General features: G+C 42.2%; 1 protein-coding gene across 6 annotated transcripts in view; it reads left to right on the plus strand.

Annotated features, from left to right (window-relative positions):
- The window catches only part of epb41l5 (erythrocyte membrane protein band 4.1 like 5), a 151,282-nt gene that overhangs the window by 115,856 nt on the left and 13,722 nt on the right, over positions 1–21,704 (plus strand). For 4 of the 6 annotated variants that reach the window (XM_060929323.1, XM_060929326.1, XM_060929328.1 and 1 more), the window contains exons 22-24: positions 766–847; positions 16,336–16,413; positions 16,547–16,603. In XM_060929323.1, the coding sequence (XP_060785306.1) occupies positions 766–847; positions 16,336–16,413; positions 16,547–16,603 (217 nt within the window). The remainder of the gene's footprint in view (positions 1–765; positions 848–16,335; positions 16,414–16,546; positions 16,604–21,704) is intronic. The other 2 variants (XM_060929325.1, XM_060929327.1) reach the window with 1 other exon arrangement.

The raw sequence follows: 21,704 nt of genomic DNA on the forward strand, positions 1-21,704 counted from the left end.
AAGTGAAATGATTACACGTGTGAAAAGGAAAGGGGGGGGAATTCGAATTGAAATGTGATCATAATCAGTGAAAAGAAGGATGTCAAGTATCAAATGGTGCACACACACTACATACTGATGTGCATTTAAGCGATATTAGTCTTTGCTCAAATCCCCTCGTTTTTTTTTTTTTTGTAAAGCTTTTCATGGATGGAAATGGCTTCTTTTTATAGTGGTGTCCTCTAATCCTCATTTCCACATTATAATCCCAGCTGTGAGTCAGTGCTTCTTAAATATCCTTCTGCCTCTTACGCACACAAAGTACCGGGGCGTTTCAGTTGACTTGAATATCACTGTGGTTCACTAATGCTAGGCCTAAGCATCACCCTAACCTCCAGTACCAACAAGGAAATCCTTTAACGTGTAAACATCCTGTTTAAAAAAAACAAACAAAAACACATCACTGGGACCATTCACAATCTCAGAACGTCTGTGCGAGGATGTTCAATAATCCTAGAAAAGGCTACTTGGTGTACTGTGTGCATTGAACTGCTTAACAGGCAAGAAATCCTGAAGTAAAATCAAATCCTTTTCACATCCGACACATCTCTAAACACTCCAGGTCTGAGTTTGGGTGAAAAGGGAACTTGTTGAACTTTTACCGGCAGATGAAATGCACATTTCTGGGTTTTGTAACATGGAAAGTGTTTTGGTGTTGGTGAAAAGTGGTTCATGAAAGACACTTTCATGTAAATTTTTCATTTATGTGCTCTTATCTCCCATCAGCCTTGAAGTAAAAGCAGATGAGTTCATCTCCTCTTCGTCTAGCGTGCCAGCCGAACCAGTGAATGAAACCGCTTCAGCCAAGGTAACAAAGACTTCTGTGTGCAAACACACAAACCCTTCACTCCAGCTGCTCTGGCGTCTGGAATGGGCGTCTATTATCACTTGTTCTCAGGCACTCAACTGAAAGGCTATTAAAAGCTTGTGCTAGATTAAGGCTAAACATGACCAGTTAGCAAGATGATGTTAACATAGCTAATGGCTGGAGTTGGCATTAAAGTGCATATCATGGGTAAATTCAGGAGCAAGATCAATGTAATTCTCCTATTTTATATTAAACTTCGGTCAAATATCTGTCACATTTTGTGGAATTTTTTTTACCTTGCGCAATACCAGAAAAATTCAGTTGAAATCAAGCCATTTGAGGAGAATTGGTCCGCCTCTGAAAAAACTTCCCATTTGGATTTCCCGGCAAACATTGATTTTCGTGACGTCGCGTGCGGGACGCCTCCCTCTGAATCCTACGTCAGCGCTGGTTTGTTTGAGAAAACGACCTGGTGGTTTTCTGCAAATTTCTTCAACGTTATTGCGTAATTATTAAAATGGTTAACAGATGTATCGTAGGAGGGTGTAGCAACACCAATCTTGATGGGATTAGTACTCATCGTTTCCCAAAAGACCGGACAATGAGAGAGAAATGGGAGCGCTTGGTGTACACAGGCTGTGCACTGAAACCGTGCAAAGCTCGCGCAGCCTGCTGGCGCTTCCGCAGGTGACGTCACGAATCTGGCTCCAGACTCCCTTGGGATTTTTCCAGACGCGTTTTATTTTATTTTTTTCTGCTGTAGACAGATGGCCTTGTGCAAAATTACCCTTCTGGATGAGTGTGTAAAGCAGGGGTGGGCAATTATTTTTTCCATAGGGCCACATGAAAAACAGAATTTAGTGGAGGGCCGGACCAAAAGGCTGAACTAAATTCTGCATAATATTAATTGTATTTCTTTATATAAAGCAGTAAATAACATTGTTTTTACAAGCAGCTAAGACTGGTAAGAGTATGGAAAAAACGAGGTTGCCTTACAAAAAATGTCATTTATTCAATCAAATTTCCCAAAACAATGGTTAAATGTGAATGTTTGTACCATTTTTTTTTTTCAGTCACATTCACCCCAAAACACAATAAAGACATCACAATATTGTCTTTCTACTCCAAATATCAAGCAAGATACATCATATTATAATAATGATGTCCACATTTGTAGTCTAATCACCTCATTTGGTGTTTTTCATTTGGTAATGCCGACTCAAATTGTAGTCTTTGAACACGGTGATCTGCTCTCCGCAAACTAAACACACGGCTTCATCTCTGACTTCAGTAAATAAATACTTAGCAGTCCATGTTTTGTTGAAAGCCCTGCATTTGGCATCTACCTTTCTTCTTTTTGCGGACATTTTGGGGGCTAAAGTCGTCTTGTGATCTGTTCGCAACAACTTCGATTCGGTGTAGGTATCAGATCGGCTCAGGCTCCGGCGCCTGCTGGTGACGTCACACTGTGATTGGCTGGACTGTTTGAAGGATGACGTACAAGTTTGTGGTTGGTCTGGACAAATTATAGAAGTAGTTATCGCGGGATTAGGTTTCGTGGGATTTCATGTCATGTTCATGTCGCGCGCATTGCGTTTTTGTTGAACACAACTTCAAAATAAAAACAATGCACATTCAGTCCATGCATGACGTAAAATTAGAAAATACGTTTATTTTGTAATTTCTAATTAACCTTACGCGGGCCGGTCAGAATGAACCAAAGGGCCGGATGTGGCCCGCGGGCCGGAAAATGCCCAGGTCTGGTGTAAAGGGACATACTTTCATATTCAAAAAAAAAAAACGAAATTGGTCCAGGATATGCGCTTTAAAGGTAGACTGCCTTTCAGATTTTTCAAGTGTAGGTCATAAAAAGAATTTTCCCAACACCCAGTTATTTTTGTTCAGTGGACCGAAAGCTACTGAATTCGAATCAGACTTCCCTTTTTTTTTTTTTTTTTTATACTAGAACAATTAATGAATTTAGAGCCACATGGCCCTCAATTCTCCATTTTTTTTCCTGCTTCACCATGACCCAATTCAAGATTTCAAGACCCACCATGCATGACATGGTGGGCTTTCCCTGTTCATGCAAGGCATCGTGGGATGCAAATTTGAAACAGGAGAGAAAAATGGAGGACGTGAGCGTGCAAATGAAACGTGAAAGACCGACTACAGTAACGGAAAGCGAGAAGAAAAGACGTTATGTTCTATGCGAAGGAAAGGAAACGCAGGACCAAACTAATAAATATCGGCAGTCAGCGAGCACCTTGGTGTGACCAGCTGTTCGTTTAGTGACCGAATGATGGAACGGTCAGTGCACGGTCAAAGGTAAACCTGTAGATGGCAGTAATGCAACACTGGATGCCGCATGACGGGGAAACCCAAAAGAAGAAGGAAAGCATGCGCGTACACACACATGGACTTCCTCTGTCTGCTTGACTATGCAAAGCGAGCGAGTTCATGCACATTATTTGCTCAAGAACCCCCTCAAATTAAATAACTTCCCAGCCACAGAATGGTCTGGGTTTTTTTTTTTAATAGATATTACAGAAATAAATACATTACAATGACTACATTTCAGAGGGAACTAAATTTCACCGATTTTATGAAATCGAAAGGCCGTCTCCATCTAACTTTAAAATGAAGTTGGTGTTTCAGCACTATTTTTGTGATTTGATCTATGTATTACAAGTGGTACAGGTTTGAACCTCATTTCAAGCCTTTATTCATCACGTGTACATTAGAGCACAGTGAAATTGTTTCTCTGAAGCAGTCTTGCTTAAGGCCACTTGAGCTGTTCATTCACTCCCCCCACCCACGCATTTCTCATGCTGATCCAGGGAATTGAACTGGCGACCTTTTGGTCCCAAAGCTCCTTCTCTAACCTTTAAGCCATGGCTTCCCTGTGTGGAAACCGTGAGTTGGCCTAGTGGTTAGCGTGTCCGCCTCTCGATCGGGAGATCGCGAGTTCTACTCACGGTCGGGTCATACCAAAGACAATCATAAAAATGGTATCTACTGCCGTCTGGCAAGGCACGCTGCAAGACAGATGTGAGTGGGGAGTCAAACTCTCGTGGCCTCCAGAGGACCAGCCCCCCACTGTAACCCTAGCTATGTAATAGGTGAGAGGCTGAGGGCTACGGAAACAGAGATTGGCGCCGCCCTGTGTGCCACATGGCATGGGAAGGACTTTGATTTGATTCCCTGTGTGGAGTTTGCATGTTCTCCCCATTCTTGTCTGGGTTTCCTCCAGGTGCTCCGGTTTCCTCCTGCAGTCCAAAGATATGCAAATTGGGTTAACTGGCTCTGCTAAATTACCCATCAGTGTGAATGAGTGTGAACGTCTGTCTGTCTCCGTGTTGCCCTGCAATAGAACCCTGGTACTGATGTCACATTTACATTAGCAACTGTCACTACCCTAGTCCTGGGGGACTTTTGGCCCTTTTCCACTACCCTTTTTCAGCTCACTTCAGCTCGCTTCAGCTCACTTCAGCCCGACACGGCTTGCGTTTCGACTACCAAAAACCAGCACGACTCAGCTCGTTTCAGCCCCGCTTAGCCCCTAAAACTCGCACCGTTTTGGAGTGGGGCTGAAGCGAGCCAAGCCGTGCCGAGTGAGGTTGGGGGCGTGAGGAGACACTCCCCTGTGCACTGATTGGTGAGGAGGAGTGTCCTCACATGCCCACACACGCCCCGCGAGCGCGCTGGGATCTGTAAACACCGCAAACCCGGAAGAATAATAATTACGAATTACGAGAATTTCTGAAGCCTTATGCGCCTCGCCTCATCTATATGCTCTTGCCAGTATCTGCTGGCGTTGTCGGTGACAACAAGCCACAGCACCAAGACCAGCAACACTAACGACTCCATGTCCTCCATGTTTATTGTTTACTATCCGGGTCGTGAGACTACCGCTTAAAAGATCACTGAATCAGTGACATACAGAGCATCGTGGACGAGTTCGCGGAGCGCAAGGCTCGTCGTATGCCCTTCAAATAATGCGCGCAGTAGGCTATTGATATTTTATTATGAGCCATGTACAGTATGTCGCCTAATGTTTTTTTGTTTCTGAGTTACATGTTCGTTTGAAGGACTTAATGTACAAAATAACATAGTTGCACCCCGTAGTGTTGAAATTGGTAAACACAGTGCATTCAGTGAGGTTTGCACCGCCCTCCTTTTATTTCTGACTCTTCCTGTCACCGTTGCAACCTCTGAGCGCTCATTCGTATGCCCTTCAAATAATGTGCGCAGTATAGGCTATTGATGTTTTATGAGCCATGTACAGTATCCTAATGTTTTTTGTTTCTGAGTTACATGTTCGTTTGAAGGACTTGATGTACTAAATAACATAGTTGCACCCGGTAGTGTTGAAATTGGTAAACACCGCAGTTGCGGACATTTTGTAGCCTAAAATGATGTTATGATAAGCTTTAATAAAGGGCCCGGTCATTTGCCCCGCCCCCGGCCCGGCTCTGACTTGTTCCGCCACTGTCACTGATGTCACTGTTTGCGCTGCTTAACGACATCACGTGACGTCCACCCACTTTCGCTAACTCCACCCAATGTGTCCACCCACTTCCAGCCAGCACGGTTCAGCGCGGTTGTAGTCGAAATGCAACTCCAACAGCCCCACTCAGCTCGACTCAGCTCGACTCAGCACGGCACGGCTCAGCCGCGTTTGTAGTGGAAAAGCGGCATTTGTTTACATGCTGCTTCACATACTGAAGACGAGCGATATTGAAGATGTCCGACGTCTGTTGCTGTTGGCCCAAGAAAACTACAGCAAATAAAAAAAAAAAAGCTCTACTACTGGATTACTTGTACAGTCTTAGTCAGAAAGAAGCCAAGGATAGAAAAATGCGGAAATTAGTTTATTAGCGTTAGTGTTAGCTACACAGATGTTATGTTACTACGCAGTGGTAATGAAATCATTTGAGCGTATAATGCTGGGTGAGTTAAGAGCACAGGTCCAACATTTCCTTGACCTCTATCAGTTCACTTATAAGGATAGGAGAAGCACTGATGATGCCTTATGCACTACATCTCACCTCCTACTCAAACACCTAGAAAACACAAGGGCATATGCTAGATTACTTTTTATGGATTTTAGTTCTGCGTTTAATACAATTGTGCCTCAAATTCTTTTAGAGAAGTTACAATGAATGGAAGTCAGCCCTGTAATGATAAAATGGTACCATGCATTTCTCACTGACAGAACACAAGAAGTCAAAATTAATTCTACATTCTCTGACACACTGATAATCAACACTGGAGTCCCACAAGGCTGCGTGAGTTCTCCTGTTATTCACTTTATACACTAATGAATGTAGAAGTCAGTATATAAATAATTACATTATCAAGTTTTCAGATGACACAGTCATTCTTAGTCTGTTGACACAGGATTCTGATGCATCTGTCTATCAGTCAGAAATAGACAAGGTTGTGCTGTGGTGTGAGTCAAACAATTTGGTTTTAAATGTGAGCAAAACAAAAGAAATCATCTTTGACCCTAGATCCATAGGTAACCATAATTTGGTGACACTAAATGGGGAGGCAGTGGAGCAGATATCCACATATAAATATTTAGGTGTTTTATTTGACTCTCAACTAAAATGGTGCCAGCATGTTGACTTTTCATGTTCAAGGATCAGTCAGCGTCTTCATTTTCTGAGGAGGTTGAGAGTGTTTGGCGTTGAGAAAGAGATTATGATGGCCTTCTATAGGGCTTTCATTGAATCCATCATCAGATACGGCATCATAATATGGTTTGGGAACCTGTCTGTTAAACTGAAAGCTCAACTGCATACCCTTATTAAGAGAGCTGGGAAAATTATGGGCATGCCCCCTCCTACATCATTGCAAGCTTTATTTGATGAAGCAGTAAGGAGACAGGGATTGAAAATCTCAGTGGATGAGGAACATATTTTGCATGGCGAATATGAAATGTTACCCTCAGGAAGGAGATATAGGCTCCCAAACTGTAAAACAAATAGGTTCAAACTCTCAATGGTTCCTTGGTCAATTAAACTACTTAATAGTAGGTCTTAGTGTGGTGCGAGTTGGGGGGGGGTATTATTTTTAGGTTGTGGTGTAATTCTATGCAATCATATTGTTTTTATGTGTAATATTTTTATTATAATGATATCTCTCTGACCAATGTTGTGTTAAGTAGCTCAGGGAAATGGCTGTGTGCAATACCTATGGACTGTAATACAAGGGGCTGTCTGTTTGGGGGTGTGTGGAGGCAGATGAACTAGGATGTATTTATGTTTGCATGTTACTTGTTTAGTGTTACTTGTTTAGTTGTTAATTAGTTTAGTATGCTACATTTATGTTATATGGTTCTGTAAAATCACACTCTTGTTTGCCCAAAACAAATTTCTCTCAAGTAGAGATAATAAAGGCTCATCTAATCTAATGTTGGAATGTACCTTTTCCCCCCTTTGATAGTTAAAAAAAAATAATAAATTAAATAACTACAAAAGCAAGAAATCCTTTTGTGTAAAGAATTTTTCCTGACATCAGCTTTTGGGAACAGAATGTTGTGAAAAACAAAGCATTTACTCTCAAAGGGCTCTGACCTGAACCGTGGGCTAGATGGTATTCCCGGCCCTCCGTGTCTCAACAAACCCAAGGACATCTAGTTACACAGCTATCTGCACTCTATCATTTATACAGTGATGCTTATTATTTTTAAAACAATATCTGAAGTGTTATTTTGTAACATAGTTTATTTTTTTGCATTACAGCCGTGAATGAGGATTCAAAATCTCGGCTCGGCTCAGTTTTCCCTTTCGGGCGCTCTCGTTTTCTGTTAGAATTTGGTAAAGAAAAAAATATATTATTTACCAGCTTAAGGTCGGTCCATATCATGAAATGCCGTGACCTCGACCTTGAAAATTCTGACCTCGGCCCAGAGGGCCTCAGTCAGTACTTTCAAGACCTCAGTCACGGTATTTCACGATACGGACCTCCCAGCTGGTAAATAACCTATACATCTTGCTCTAGACTTTCACACAGTTCATGTTGTAAGATTTTATTTTAATTTTATCTAATAGTGGATGGTACAATAATTCCAAACGCTAACAGAATCCGCACATTCCATCTGTAGCTGTAGTCATATAGTAACTATAATCACTCTTGTAGTAATAATTTCAGTAAACGGTTAATGTTCAGTTCCCTCTTCATTTATTCTTTATTCAAAAGGCACAACTGAGTGACGCAGGTTGATCAGTCTGTAACGGACAATAACAATTTTATCCAAAATAGTTTTTCCTGCCTTATTCGATTTTATTTCCATTTGACATGCATGCAGCTGTTGTAAAGTTTAGTGTGTTTGTGTAGAACTCTCTCAGACTGGGGGTTCGTTACTACCAGGCTTGTAGTACTCGAGTCTGACTCGTGCCCTAATTTTAAGGATTCGTGACTCGACTTGAGCACTGATGACTTGTACTCGGACTCGTGCATTAACTGCATTCGGACTCGTAAATTGGAAACGAGGACTCAGATTTTTTGTAACATGCCATAATAATTTGGCATAAGATATTTATATTGACATTAATTTTTGTACTAATTTTGTGCAAGTGTCACAGCTGCGCACCTTGGTGTGTGCATCAGATAGACTCTTGTGCACGCGCCATAAACGACTCGCACCTGCACAGGATGAAGCACGCCTATATTAAAAACTGTGAAAACACACTTACTTTGCGAAGTATTGAGTTGTGTTGCTGACACATTACCGAGCCTTATTTCCTTATTTGGTTACTTGATCCCTGACTTCCTGTTTCTCGTCTTTGATTCTGCTGAGTCTACGATAGCCTGTTTGTGCCTCGCTCGACCTATTGTCTGTTTCACCATTTTACGATTTTGCCTGCTGTTCTGGATTGTTTACCATCTTTACTTAAACACCTTCTGCACTTACATCCGTCTCCCAGCCATCTCTGACCGAATACTTCATACTCCCTGACAAAGAGAAGCATATTCACTTGTTCATACGCCATGTTCAGGAACAAACTCATGTTAATGGGGCTAAAACAGCCACCGTCAAATGGTGTGGGTGGAGTCTTGTTTTCAGATTCAACTCGAAATTTTTTTTAATGACTTGGACTTGACTCGGACTTGACCACTGGGGACTCGAGACTGGACTTGGACTTGAAGTTTAGTGACTCGACTATAACACTGATTACTATGCTCTGGTTCCATGGTGACATTTTGCGCAGGACTGGGTTCCTCTGATAACAGAAGCAAAGCTTCAGTGCTCTCGGCTCTTAATCTTTTCTGTTCTTCAAGGATATATCGCGCATGACGCTACTTGTTGTGTTTTTTTTTTTTTTTTTTTTTTTTTTTTTTTTTGAGTTATGTCCGAGTTATTTGAAACCAATCTGGGTTTTCAGTGTTGAATAAGGAAGCTGCTTCACCTGTAAAAAATAAATAAATAAATGGGAAAAAAAATCAAACACTTTCATGAAGAAGCTAACTCGAATGTGAACAGAAATAAAATAAAATTCTTTTTTTTTAAAGATTTTTTTGGGGGCTTTTTCCACCTTTATTGGATAGAGTAGACAGTGTAGAGACAGGAAATGAGCAGGAGAGAGATGGGGAGGGATCGGGAAATGACCTCAGGTCGGAATCGAACCCGGGTCCCCCGGATTTATGGTATGGCGCCTTATCCACCTGAGCCATGACGCCCCATAAAATTAAATTCTTATTCAAACTCTTCCATGCTCACTTTCGACTTTCTATTTTTTTAAATTCAAGTTCTTACCTGAAATAAAATCAGCACTATAAACGCGGGCATCCACGAGTCTCTCTGGAGTTTTCTCTTTAACCACTCATTTCTTCAGTGTCCTTGAAGCATTTGCTTCTTTGTTAACGTTTTTCTTGATAGCGGGGAGACGGTAATACCGTTTTATCTGTTTCTCTATTTGAACAACCAAAAACAGAACTAAAATGAACCATATTTAAGACAGATTAATCCTTGCTTACAGGAAAGACAGTGTCTGTCTGTCCCCCAGGTGAAATTATCATGTGATGCATGCCGCCATGCATAAGGGGTCTATAGATTAGTGACCTGTCCAGGATGGACACTGCCTCTCACCCAGTGTCAGCGGGGATTGGATCCAGCTTCCCGCACAACCCACAATGGATAAATGATATTGAGCATGAATGAAAGAATATGTTTATCACATTTATGGAATTTTAACTCCTGATTAATTAAAGCAGATGCGCAGAACCTTTATTTTTAAATACATTTCTGAGTGGACAGTCTCTCCATCCTTGACTCTTGTATGCTGCATAAATGGGAATAAAAAATATATATTTTTGAGAGTTAAAATCGACGGCAAAGTTGGCATTCAAGCTGAGCCAGCCAGCCCTGAGTGGGTGACATCGTAGTGGTACTTACTTATCTTATCCTTTTTGTCTGTTTGAAACACTACTAGTGCGCCAGACGGTGCATGTGAGTTTGTAGCCTCTTCCTCCAATAGTCCCTATCTAGAGCGTCACTGGCCAAAAGGCCCCAATCCTTCAAATCGGCAACCACTAACTCCTTCCATGACTTTCTCGGTTGACCCTTCTTCCGTTTCCCAGCCACTTGCAGGTTTGTGATGTCTTTGGTTTGGGAGCTGCGATGGACGTGGCCAAACCATCGAAGGCGCCTGTATCTGATCTCCGAGAAGAGATCAGCCAGGCCCAACTTCTGGCGAAGGTCTTCAGTACTGGTGTTGACACCCGGCTTAATGTGGCACGTCCAACGCAGCATAGCGGTAACCGGTTTTAAGGCCGAGGACTTTGACAACTATAGACCAAAGTCATATAAATACAAATTTATGGTGAAAGTAAGAAATACCGTTACCGACTTGCTGAACTAAGACTGATTTGACTTCATTGATTGTGGGTTGACTCTCATTAAAACAGGATGGGTGTTATAACTTACGCAATGTACATGCATGCATTTTCACTGATGAAACATAAAAGGCTCATTAAATAATCAGATAAACTGAGATGATCACATTCTGAAGTAAATTAAATAATCTTATACTGGTAACTTAAACACACAATACAAGTGACATGTATTAATCTAGATGCCGGTAAACAACATGGTGGTGTTTTGTATCCAAATGAGAGTCGGAGCTTACCCGTCTGTGTTCTCGCTTCTCGAAGGCCGATCTTGTGGTTGATTGTTTTGAAACAATCTGACTTTCAGTTCTTTGTTCATTCGCTTCTTCCACGTAAGGGCGAGATATTGCTGCTGAGGCAAGCATATCCAGCGGAGAAATCAGGCGACTGGTCCACTCATTCTCCATTTTCTCCATACCGAGTACTCCGCCATTACTGCTTCGCTCACACTCCAGGAGAACTGGGGCAACTGAACTTACTTTCCTTTTCTTGTCGTTTTCTTTTAATTGTTGATACGGCACCCTCTTTCAATACAGGCTTATAGCCGACGCTCCTCAACAGATCAGAGGTTTCATACGAGTTCTCAGTAAAATGTGCAGAGCAGAGGAGAGACCACTTCGTAGGCACCCAATGTGCCTGTGAACAACTCGCAAAGTGCATCTAAATCTTTGCAGTTTGAACATTCTTGGGCCATGAATGCAGCATAAATCCATCTTCTGTTGTGTTGCTGCACCCGCCAGCAACACATCTACGTTGCATGGCGATAAATTAGCTCAAAATGGAGGATCGGAGTTGCAGTCAGCTCTGTTTTAGTATAGTGAAAATGGCAATGAGACCGATGGACTTCTTGCTGTGATGTCACAGATGTCAAGGTCATTCACTCAGACTGCTACCTATATGAATCACTTTAATCATAAAAATTACTATATTAGATTCATTGTTAACGCTTCAAACTATTCCTGGGCCATTCTTGAGGTCTCAAGGCGTTTATAAACTAAAAGTGAGGTGTTATATGCTTTAAGAAATGAGAGGATGTACAGTATAGGAGCATAATCGACGCTGAGGTCACGTTAAAGGGGTCAAAGTTGATCATTCTTCAATAACGGCACCATCTGAAGTGTTTTAGTTTACTTATACCACAGCAGTTTGTTAAAATGTCATGTATTAAAGGTCAATAATTCAAACATAACATCTCACTACTTACTTCCATTATAACAGATATGGCCCTTTTCCACTACCCTTTTTCAGCTCACTTCAGCTCGCTTCAGCTCACTTCAGCCCGACACGGCTCGCGTTTCGACTACCAAAAACCAGCACGACTCAGCTCGTTTCAGCCCTGCTTAGCCCCTAAAACTCGCACCGTTTTGGAGTAGGGCTGAAGCGAGCCAAACCGTGCCGACTGAGGCTGGGGGCGTGAGCAGACACTCCCCTGTGCACTGATTGGTGAGGAGGCGTGTCCTCACATGCCCACACACGCCCCGCGAGCGCGCTGGGATCTGTAAACACCGCAAACCCGGAAGAAGAATAATTACGAATTACGAGAATTTCTGAAGCCTTATGCGCCTCGCCTCATCTATACGCTCTTGCCAGTATCTGTCCGCGTTGTCGGTGACAACAAGCCACAGCACCAAGACCAGCAACACTAACGACTCCATGTCCTCCATGTTTATTGTTTACTATTCGGGTCGTGAGACTACCGCTTAAAAGATCACTGAATCAGTGACATATAGAGCATCGTGGACGAGTTCGCGGAGCGCAAGGCTCGTCGTATGCCCTTCAAATAATGCGCGCAGTAGGCTATTGATGTTTTATTATGAGCCATGTACAGTATGTCGCCTAATGTTTTTTTGTTTCTGAGTTACATGTTCGTTTGAAGGACTTAATGTACAAAATAACATAGTTGCACCCCGGAGTCTTGAAATTGGTAAACACAGTGCATTCAGTGAGGTTTGCACCGCCCTCCTTTTATTTCTGACTCTTCCTGTCACCGTTGCAACCTCTGAGCGCTCATTCGTATGCCCTTCAAATAATGTGCGCAGTATAGGCTATTGATGTTTTATTATGAGCCATGTACAGTATCCTAATGTTTTTTGTTTCTGAGTTACATGTTCGTTTGAAGGACTTGATGTACTAAATAACATAGTTGCACCCGGTAGTGTTGAAATTGGTAAACACCGCAGTTGCGGACATTTTGTAGCCTAAAATGATGTTATGATAAGCTTTAATAAAGGGCCCGGTCATTTGCCCCGCCCCCGGCCCGGCTCTGACTTGTTCCGCCACTGTCACTGATGTCACTGTTTGCGCTGCTTAACGACATCACATGACGTCCACCCACTTTCGCTAACTCCACCCAATGTGTCCACCCACTTCCAGCCAGCACGGTTCAGCGCGGTTGTAGTCGAAATGCAACTCCAACAGCCCCGCTCAGCTCGACTCAGCTCGACTCGGCACGGCACGGCTCAGCCGCGTTTGTAGTGGAAAAGCGGCATTAGTCATTCCATCATCAGGCGCTTTTTTTTTTCTATCTCTTGAAGTTAATATGACAGACAAATGCAGCTTATGTTCCTGAGAAATTCAAATAAAACATGGGGGCAAATGCACTTATTTTAATCAGGGATGTGATTTTTCCGCGAATTCGCGGAATTCCGCTTTTTTCATCTCAAAATTTGAAAAATTTTTTCCGATTTTTTGCTCAAAAATCCGCATTCGTATCCTATTCGTTCCGACTTTCAGTAATTCCGTCATTGAGATGAAACGAGGTACGTGATTGGCCCATCGCTCTGTAACAACCAATGAACGTGCTTGTTAGATAGCTGTACGTAAGCTCGCTTCAAACAAAGAGTTGAAAGATGGCAGCCTCCGTGATCGAGCGTAAAGATGCAAATCGAGTTAAAGAAATCGACAGAATAGTGAAAAACAAGTTCCGCTGGGAATGGTTGGAGAAAGAGGTTGCTACAGACGTTGGACATAAGACTGTGAGACATTTGTTTAGCGATTTCGTTCTTTGGGGAGAGGGCAGAGGTCTCTGGCTGTCAAGTTTGGGGATGCTGGGACCTCCCCTGCCCGAGCTACGAGCGTGCAAAGTTGGGCTGGAGCCCGGGATAGAAACGAAACCTAAGTGAGTGAACACAGTAGTTTTGAATATCCTTAAGTGAGTGAACACTGGGGTTCTGAATATCCTTAAGTGAATGAACACTGTGGAGTTATGATTATCCTTTGGTGAGTGAACACTATAGAGTTATGTGTATGAAGTTGACATTGCTAGAGTAGAAACTGCAGGAAAAAAGTGACTGATATGCTGGAACTGGACATGGATGCTAGCATCTTTTTTCTTTGAGAGTTCCTGAAGACTTGTGGATGAATTCTTATGTTGCATCATGTTTGTTTGAAAAGGCACATTTAGGTCTGTTCAACTTCTACAGTAATTGAAAGTATAAATTTTGTTTTTCCTTATACAATTTTCTATTTATTCTAATGCAGATGATTTAATTTAGAATGACATTTTTAGGTTTCATGTTTTGTCAGTTAAGAATCATTGAATTTACTATAGGGGCTCAGAGTTGCATGTTGACCATTAAATTTGGCTTGAATTTGTTAATCATGACACGTTTTTTCTTGTTTGTTTGCTTGCCATTTTAGTACAATTTTTAAGTCAGAAAACCCCAGAACCCAGGAGCTTCGGGGGGCTTCGCCCCCCTTGTCCCCCCCACCAGGGCACTGCCCTGGACCAGCTGGGGGCCTATGGCCCCCAGACCCCCGGCTAAAATTTTCAGATAATTTCACCAGCCCCAAATCACATCCCTGTTTAATGTTATTGTTTGTGTAGTAACAGCTTGCACAGGGACTCGTATGGCAGACATGCCATGCCATCCAAACCGAATAATAAAGGTGTTAAAATGTGACTTATAAAAGAAAAGCATTGTTGATGTCGTGAAGATGTTTGGTAAAAAAAATACACAAACGTTTTCCGTCTAGACCAAGGACTTTGCATTTTGCAGGTTAGCATTAACATGATGGGATTTTTTGATTTATTTTTTGATTTATTAACCTCAAGAAATAGACGCTGGAGAGACTGACTGTTTAAAGCTGCTCTAACATAAGTGAGAACAGGAACTCTCTTGTTTCTCAGATGTCACACTCCTAATAATAAACGGATAAAAAGTATGACATTTCATTATTTCTTAAATATATAAATGTCGTAACGTTTGAGAGATTCCTGTGGTATAAGAGGAATAACACACTTCAGCATGGCGTCATACTTCCCTGTCATTGATTTGATTATACCCCCGCTTCGAAGGGGGGGTGTACTGGTTGACCTCTGTCCATCCGTCTGTATTGCCGTATTTCCGTCCGTCCGAAACACCCTTTTTCTCAGCAATGACAAATCATAGCCACTTGGTACCAAACTTCAGCTTGGGGTTCTATCCCATGTATACCGTTTTCAGGTCTGTCATACATCGACTTCCTGTTTACCGACTGAATGTATTTCCGAAACGCATCGGGAGGATTTTGACACTATTTCAGAATGACTGACAGTTTCCCAGGATGCTACTGAAATCCCTGGGGAGAGACACTGCTCTTTACTTACTTGTTTCAAGGTTAATTATTTGTTGAAGTCAACATTCATAATAAGTGTCCTAGTCCTTCGATTGTTTGCATTGTGATATAAGCGAGAGCGGGGGGATACGCAAGTGACTAGTAGCTCACAGTTGATCATCTTTTCCTCTAACCACACACCATGTTTTATTCCTTAGTTATCATTTTAATATTTTTCTTCTAATCATTTTATGCATCTGTTGTCTAAAAATGATTTACAGAGTAATAATGCGCTATAAAAGTAGCCACTGAATGTGCCGAATAGTTCACGGCCATGATGAGGCCTTGACTGCGAAGAATAATTAAAACTTAATTGGAGTGTCATCAGTGTGTCAATTCATCCATGTAATGAACCTCATGTGTACAGATGTCCTGCATGACCACCAACACTTTCCTTGATGTTTTAATCCAAGCATACAGTTGTTGAACCTGCCACTGATTGCAGTGAGCCCAAATAATTGTGATCAGCTCAAATAATCATGATTAATGGATTACATGATGCGTGTAACAGTCTGGATCAGTGAGTCGACATTTGATAATCTGGGACACACGGATGTAAAAAAGATGAAATAGAGCGGCACGGTGGTGTAGTGGTTAGCACTGTCACCTCACAGCAAGACGGTCCGGGTTTGAGCCCAGTGGCCGGCGAGGGCCTTTCTGTGCGGAGTTTGCATGTTCTCCCCGTGTCCGCGTGGGTTTCCTCCGGGTGCTCCGGTTTCCCCCACAGTCCAAAGACATGCAGGTTAGGTTAACTGGTGGCTCTAAATTGACCGTAGGTGTGAATGTGAGTGTGAATGGTTGTTTGTCTCTGTGTCAGCCCTGCGATGACGTGGCGATTTGTCCAGGGTGTACCCCGCCTCTCGCCCATAGTCAGCTGGGATAGGCTCCAGCTTGCCTGCGACCCTGTAGGTGGCTACAGATAATGGATGGATGGATGAAAGATAAAATAAACCTTGGTTAGTTCTCTGAGTTCATGAAATTTCTTAATGCAGGACAAAGCAGAGGAGCGGGAGACACGTACAGCCCCTCAGATCGATAACCTGATAGACTTCACTGACCCTGCACCAGTAGTAAGTCCATAAACTACCCAGTTCCACCAGGATCAGAGTAGACACAGGACACACTTATTATTTGAAGCATATTGGCACTTCATGAGGTTCGTCTGCAAATCCCACTGACATTGTTTCTCTCTCACGTCTCGAGCAGGTGCAGCCGCCTAAACCAATCATTACACCTCGATGGATCGTTCCAGCAGCTCCAGTAAGTGCAACCTGTTCCAGTGCAAATGGGTTTACGTGTCAGTAATAAAGGCAGATAGGCCACAAGTCTCAGGCTCCATATGCTCCATCTGCCATACTCCTGTTTCCTTTAATGTAATTACCCCAGCTCAGAAACATCATTCAGTTAAACATATGGAGATGCAGCATGTGCTTTAATTTGCCTTTTGCAACATTTTAAGTATTACTAGATTCTAAAAACCATAACACTTCCCATAATAATATCAAGATAGAAACGGAAGGACTCTTAACTGCTGCACAAGATCAAGCATTATGAACCAACAGCATCAAGAACAGAGTTGACAAGGAGTGTGTCCCCGATGTGCCGATTTTGTGGAGAAAGAGAAAACGATTAGTCGTCTAACGGCAGAATGCAAGAAACCAGTGCAAAAAGAATACACGTGGAGTCATGATAAGGTTGGACAAGCCGTTCATTGGAAGTTTTGTCAGAAGTTCAGTCTCCCAAGCAGCAATAAGTGGTATGACCGACCACACTCCGGAAGGGGTAATGGGAAATGATCAAGTGAAAGTACTGTGGGACTTCAGGGTTCAAACAGACCATCATCTTGAACATACAGTGGATATAAAAAGTGTACACACCCCGTTAAAATTATAGGTTTTATGATGTGTTAAAAAAAAACCCGAGACCACGATAAATAATTTCAAAATTTTCCCACCTTTAATGTGACCTGGAACCTGTACAATTCAATTGAAAAACAAACAAATCTGTTGGGGTGGGGATAAAAAAAAAAAAAAATGCACAATAAGCTGGTTGCATAAGTGTGCACACCCTTAAACTAATACTTTGTTGAAGCACCTTTTGATTTAATTACAGCGTTCAGTCTTTTTGGGTTCACACCTGCCATCAATTAAAATGACTCTGATTAACCCCAAATAAAGTTCAGACATTTACTCCATTGCATCCTCCAGCAAAAGCCAGGGTTCACAGAGAGCTTACAAAGCGTCAAAGGGATCTCATTGTTGAAAGGGTTACAAAAGGGTGCAAAAACATTTCCACAGCATTAGATATACAATGGAGCACAGTGAAGACAGTCATCAAGAAGTGGAGAAAATATGGGACAACAGTGACATCACAGAGAACTGGACGTCCCTCCAAAATTGATGAAGAGACTAGACGAGAACTGGTCAGGGAGGCTGCCGAGAGGCCGACAGCAACACTGAAGGAGCTGCAGGAATTTCTGGCAAGTACTGGTTGTGTACTACATGTGACAACAATCTCCTGTATTCTCTGTATGTCTGGACTATGAGGTAGGGTCAAAGAAAAACATCCAGGCCTGGCTAAATTTTGCAACAGAATACATCAACTCTCCCAAAAGCATGTAGAAAATGTGTTCTGGTCTGATGAAACCAAGGTTGAACTTTTTGGCCACAATTCCAAAAGGTATGTTTGGCACAAAAACAACACTGCACATCACCAAAAGAACACCATACCCACTGTAGGTAACACAGTCTGTCTAAGAACTACAACACAGTCCCTTTTAAGGACTACAACTCCCATCACCAGCTTCCGCGTTGACCTGCGTCACGCCGGGGCGGGATCACCAACGTCACATCCACCATGAAGGCATAAGTAACGGAACACGTTTCCACTTCCTCCTCTTTCCGTCTGGACTCCAAGCCATCTGGATACAAGGAGGATCGCTTGCTCCGCCAAGCACCGAAGATAGACGTCTTTTCTTTTCTTTCTTGTAAGATCCACGATTCAGCGCGATTTCTTTGTTTGCCTTTGGCCACGGTAAAAATCCAAAAATCGCGCAATCTAACTCAAATGAGTTACAACCGGTTTTTATTTCTATTATCAAGTACGTACAAAACTGCAGCCCAAAGTAGTTTAAATTAAAGTTAAGAAGCGACCAGATCCTTCTAATTTTAAAGCGCTGTGCACGTTATTTTGATCAGAGACTTTCTTTCATCACGAGCGACCACGCGTCGGACCAAGAGATCCTCTGCTTCACGGAGCGACTCACGTGGTTCACAATGGTGAAACTCCAAACGTCTTGGAACATCTCTTCATAATTTTGCGGAGAGGCAAAATACTGAGTAAGACTGGCAATTTTGGGCATTAAAAAAACTAGTCTTAGGAATTAGCTTTTATGAAGAAGTGTGAATTTAAACTCAGGAACAGTTTAAATGTGTACACTGTAAACACGCAGCGTGTTGAATTAATTATTGTTTTGATCTCTGAGTTTTGTTTAATAGATAGGTTGCATGCTCTCTCTTTCTAATACTTTAATTTCATTATTTGCACACATCTTGACCTCATCAAGATTTCAGTGGATTCAGTACTGTTATAAGCTAGTGAAATTAGCCTACGGCTAATTCTTTTGTCCCATTAGCATCCAGGGCTAATTGTATTGTCTCAAAGGAGAACACGTGGCGGCCCTCCTCCACAGGCCTCACAAACACACCTTAGCTAGCATTCCTTTGTCTTAGCTAGCGACACAAGGCTAATCTGTGTCTCCACGTGGTCAAACACACCTCAGTTAGCATCCCACGCTAGCCTTTCTTTTGCTAGGCCATAGGCCTTACCACGTGGTCACCAGGCCTTTCACACACAAACACATGCTAGCTAGCATCCCTTTGTCTTAGCTAGCGACACAAGGCTAATTTGTGTCTCCACATGTGGCCAACACATCTTAGCTAACAACCAGAGCTAAATCCTTTCTCAAACCCCACGTGGTGAGACACCCTCCTTAGCTAGCAACACAAAGCTAATTCTTTTGTCTTAGCAACCAAAGCTAACTCCCTTGTTTTCACTTAGAAACATGTTGTCAACTCCCCCCCCACCCAACACACACACACACACACACACACACACACACACACACACACACTACATGTTTAATGTTTAATTTCTTTTTTTTTTTACACACAAACACACACACACACGCTCATCAAGTATATATCATATTTGTATATATTTCAACTGCCATTATCCTTTTTTTTATCTTTGTTATAATAAATTCATTTATTATTGAAACTGTGTTTTTGTGTTCCGATATTTCTGAAGTCATCCAATCTCCAAGAATTCAAAGGTGCATATGAGTTATGTAATATGGTAAGTGATCATAATAATTTGGAATATACCATAATTTAACTGTTTGATAATTTATTATTAAGCACCAAAATTAATGGTATTAATTAATGAGACTGATTCCATGAGTGATTCAATGAGACTGATTCAAATGAGACTGATTCAATTTTAATTATTAACCTTCAGATTCAATGAGATTGATCACTCAATTACCAAATGCACCTACACCGTGGTGAAGCATGGTGGCGGCAGCATCATGTTTTGGGGTTGTTTTTCTTCAGCTGGAACAGGGGCTTTAGTCAAGGTGGAGGGAATTATGAACAGTTCTAAATACCAGTCCATTTTGGCCCAAAACCTTCAGGTGTCTACTAGAAAGCTGAAGATGAAGAGGAATTTCATCTTTCAGCACAATGACCCCCAAAAAAGTTTTGGAACGGCCCAGCCAGAGCCCAGACCTAAATCCAATTGAAAATCTGTGGGGTGACCTGAAGAGGGCTGTGCACAAGAGATGCCCTCGCAATCTGACAGATTTGGAGCGCTTTTGCAAGGAAGAGTGGGCAAATATTGCCAAGTCTGGATGTGGCAGGCTGATAGACTCCGACCCAAAAAGACTGAACGCTGTAATTAAATCAAAAGGTGCTTCAGCAAAGTATTAGTTTAAGGGTGTGCACACTTATGCAACCAACTTATTGTACATTTTCTTATATTTGTTTTTCCCCCCCGAACAGATTTGTTTTTCAATTGAATTGTACAGGTTATAGGTCACATTAAAGATGGGGAAAAGTTTTGAAATTATTTATCGTGGTCTCAGGTTTTTCTGATGTAAAAAAAGTATATCATTTTAACAGGGTGTGTATAATTTTTATATCCACTGTAATAGACCTGATATGGTAGTATTAGAGAAGGAGGGGAGAACATGTCATGTAATCGGTATAGCATGCCCCTTTGGCACGGGAATGTTGGAAAAGGAACATGAGAAAATTGAAAAATATCGAGAACTTGGGAGGATCTGGAACTGGAGGAGAGTAAATATAGTACCAGTAGTTGTTGTTTGTTGTTATTGGAGCACTTGGTACAATCACGAAGAACTTCAAGGCATCGGTAAACAAAGTTGGATTGAATGACAGCACTGTGCTGCTTCAGAAAGCTTGCTTGTTGGGAACAGTAAAGATTTTAAGAAAGTCACAAGACACCTAAGGCTATAGGTTATAGCTTGATGTCTAGATTACAAAAACCGCGTTAACAGCTTACCGTCTGAATTGCTGAAAAAAATAATTTCCTTTGTCATTCTGGGCACATAAAAACTGATCTCCATGATGCATCAGGAGTGTCTGGCAAAAAGGCATTTAATATGAATAATTATTTATTTATTTTTTTTAAAGTATTGTGAGTATTATATGAAGTATTTTAAAGAGATTCCCCTACTGACACGGGGTGGGTTTCCCGATAACATTGCCCTTTAGAGCTAAAGAGAGAGTTGAGAGACTCTCTTAAGCAATGAACATTGTCTCTGTACGTGGTTTTCCTGAACTCACTCGTAAGAAGGGGTATAAAGAGCAACAGGACAAAGAGCATCTTTGCAGCGCGCGTCCCTGATATAGGCATTAAGGCCAATTTATGTTGACAACCCAGTCCTCGCAGATGGCGTCTGCGAAGCCCCCCCCCCCCCCCCCCCCCTTCGCAGACGCTCTGCGTGCACCTCCCAAAAATTGACCACCGCAGACAGCGTCGCAGACGAGGGCTCTGATTCGTCCACTCTACATCCGCTGTACACGCACTTCCACTTCCCTACTTTCCCGGTTTGTTTTGTTTTCACGACCGCTATTTTTAAAAACACGAGCAAAGATGGAGCAGCACGAAGAGCGGTTGATCGAGGAAGTGAGGAAGTACGTACATCTATATGACTCCAGTTCTAGTCATTATAAGTAACCGGAGGATAAACACTCCACTAACCACACCCACCAACTACTCCTAGCGATTTCGCGACTTCGCGCCCCCTTGCATTGTGGCGGTGAATAACATCGTGCAC

The sequence above is a fragment of the Neoarius graeffei genome, chromosome 9 (genome assembly GCF_027579695.1).
Source record: "Neoarius graeffei isolate fNeoGra1 chromosome 9, fNeoGra1.pri, whole genome shotgun sequence".
Classification (NCBI taxonomy): domain Eukaryota; kingdom Metazoa; phylum Chordata; class Actinopteri; order Siluriformes; family Ariidae; genus Neoarius; species Neoarius graeffei.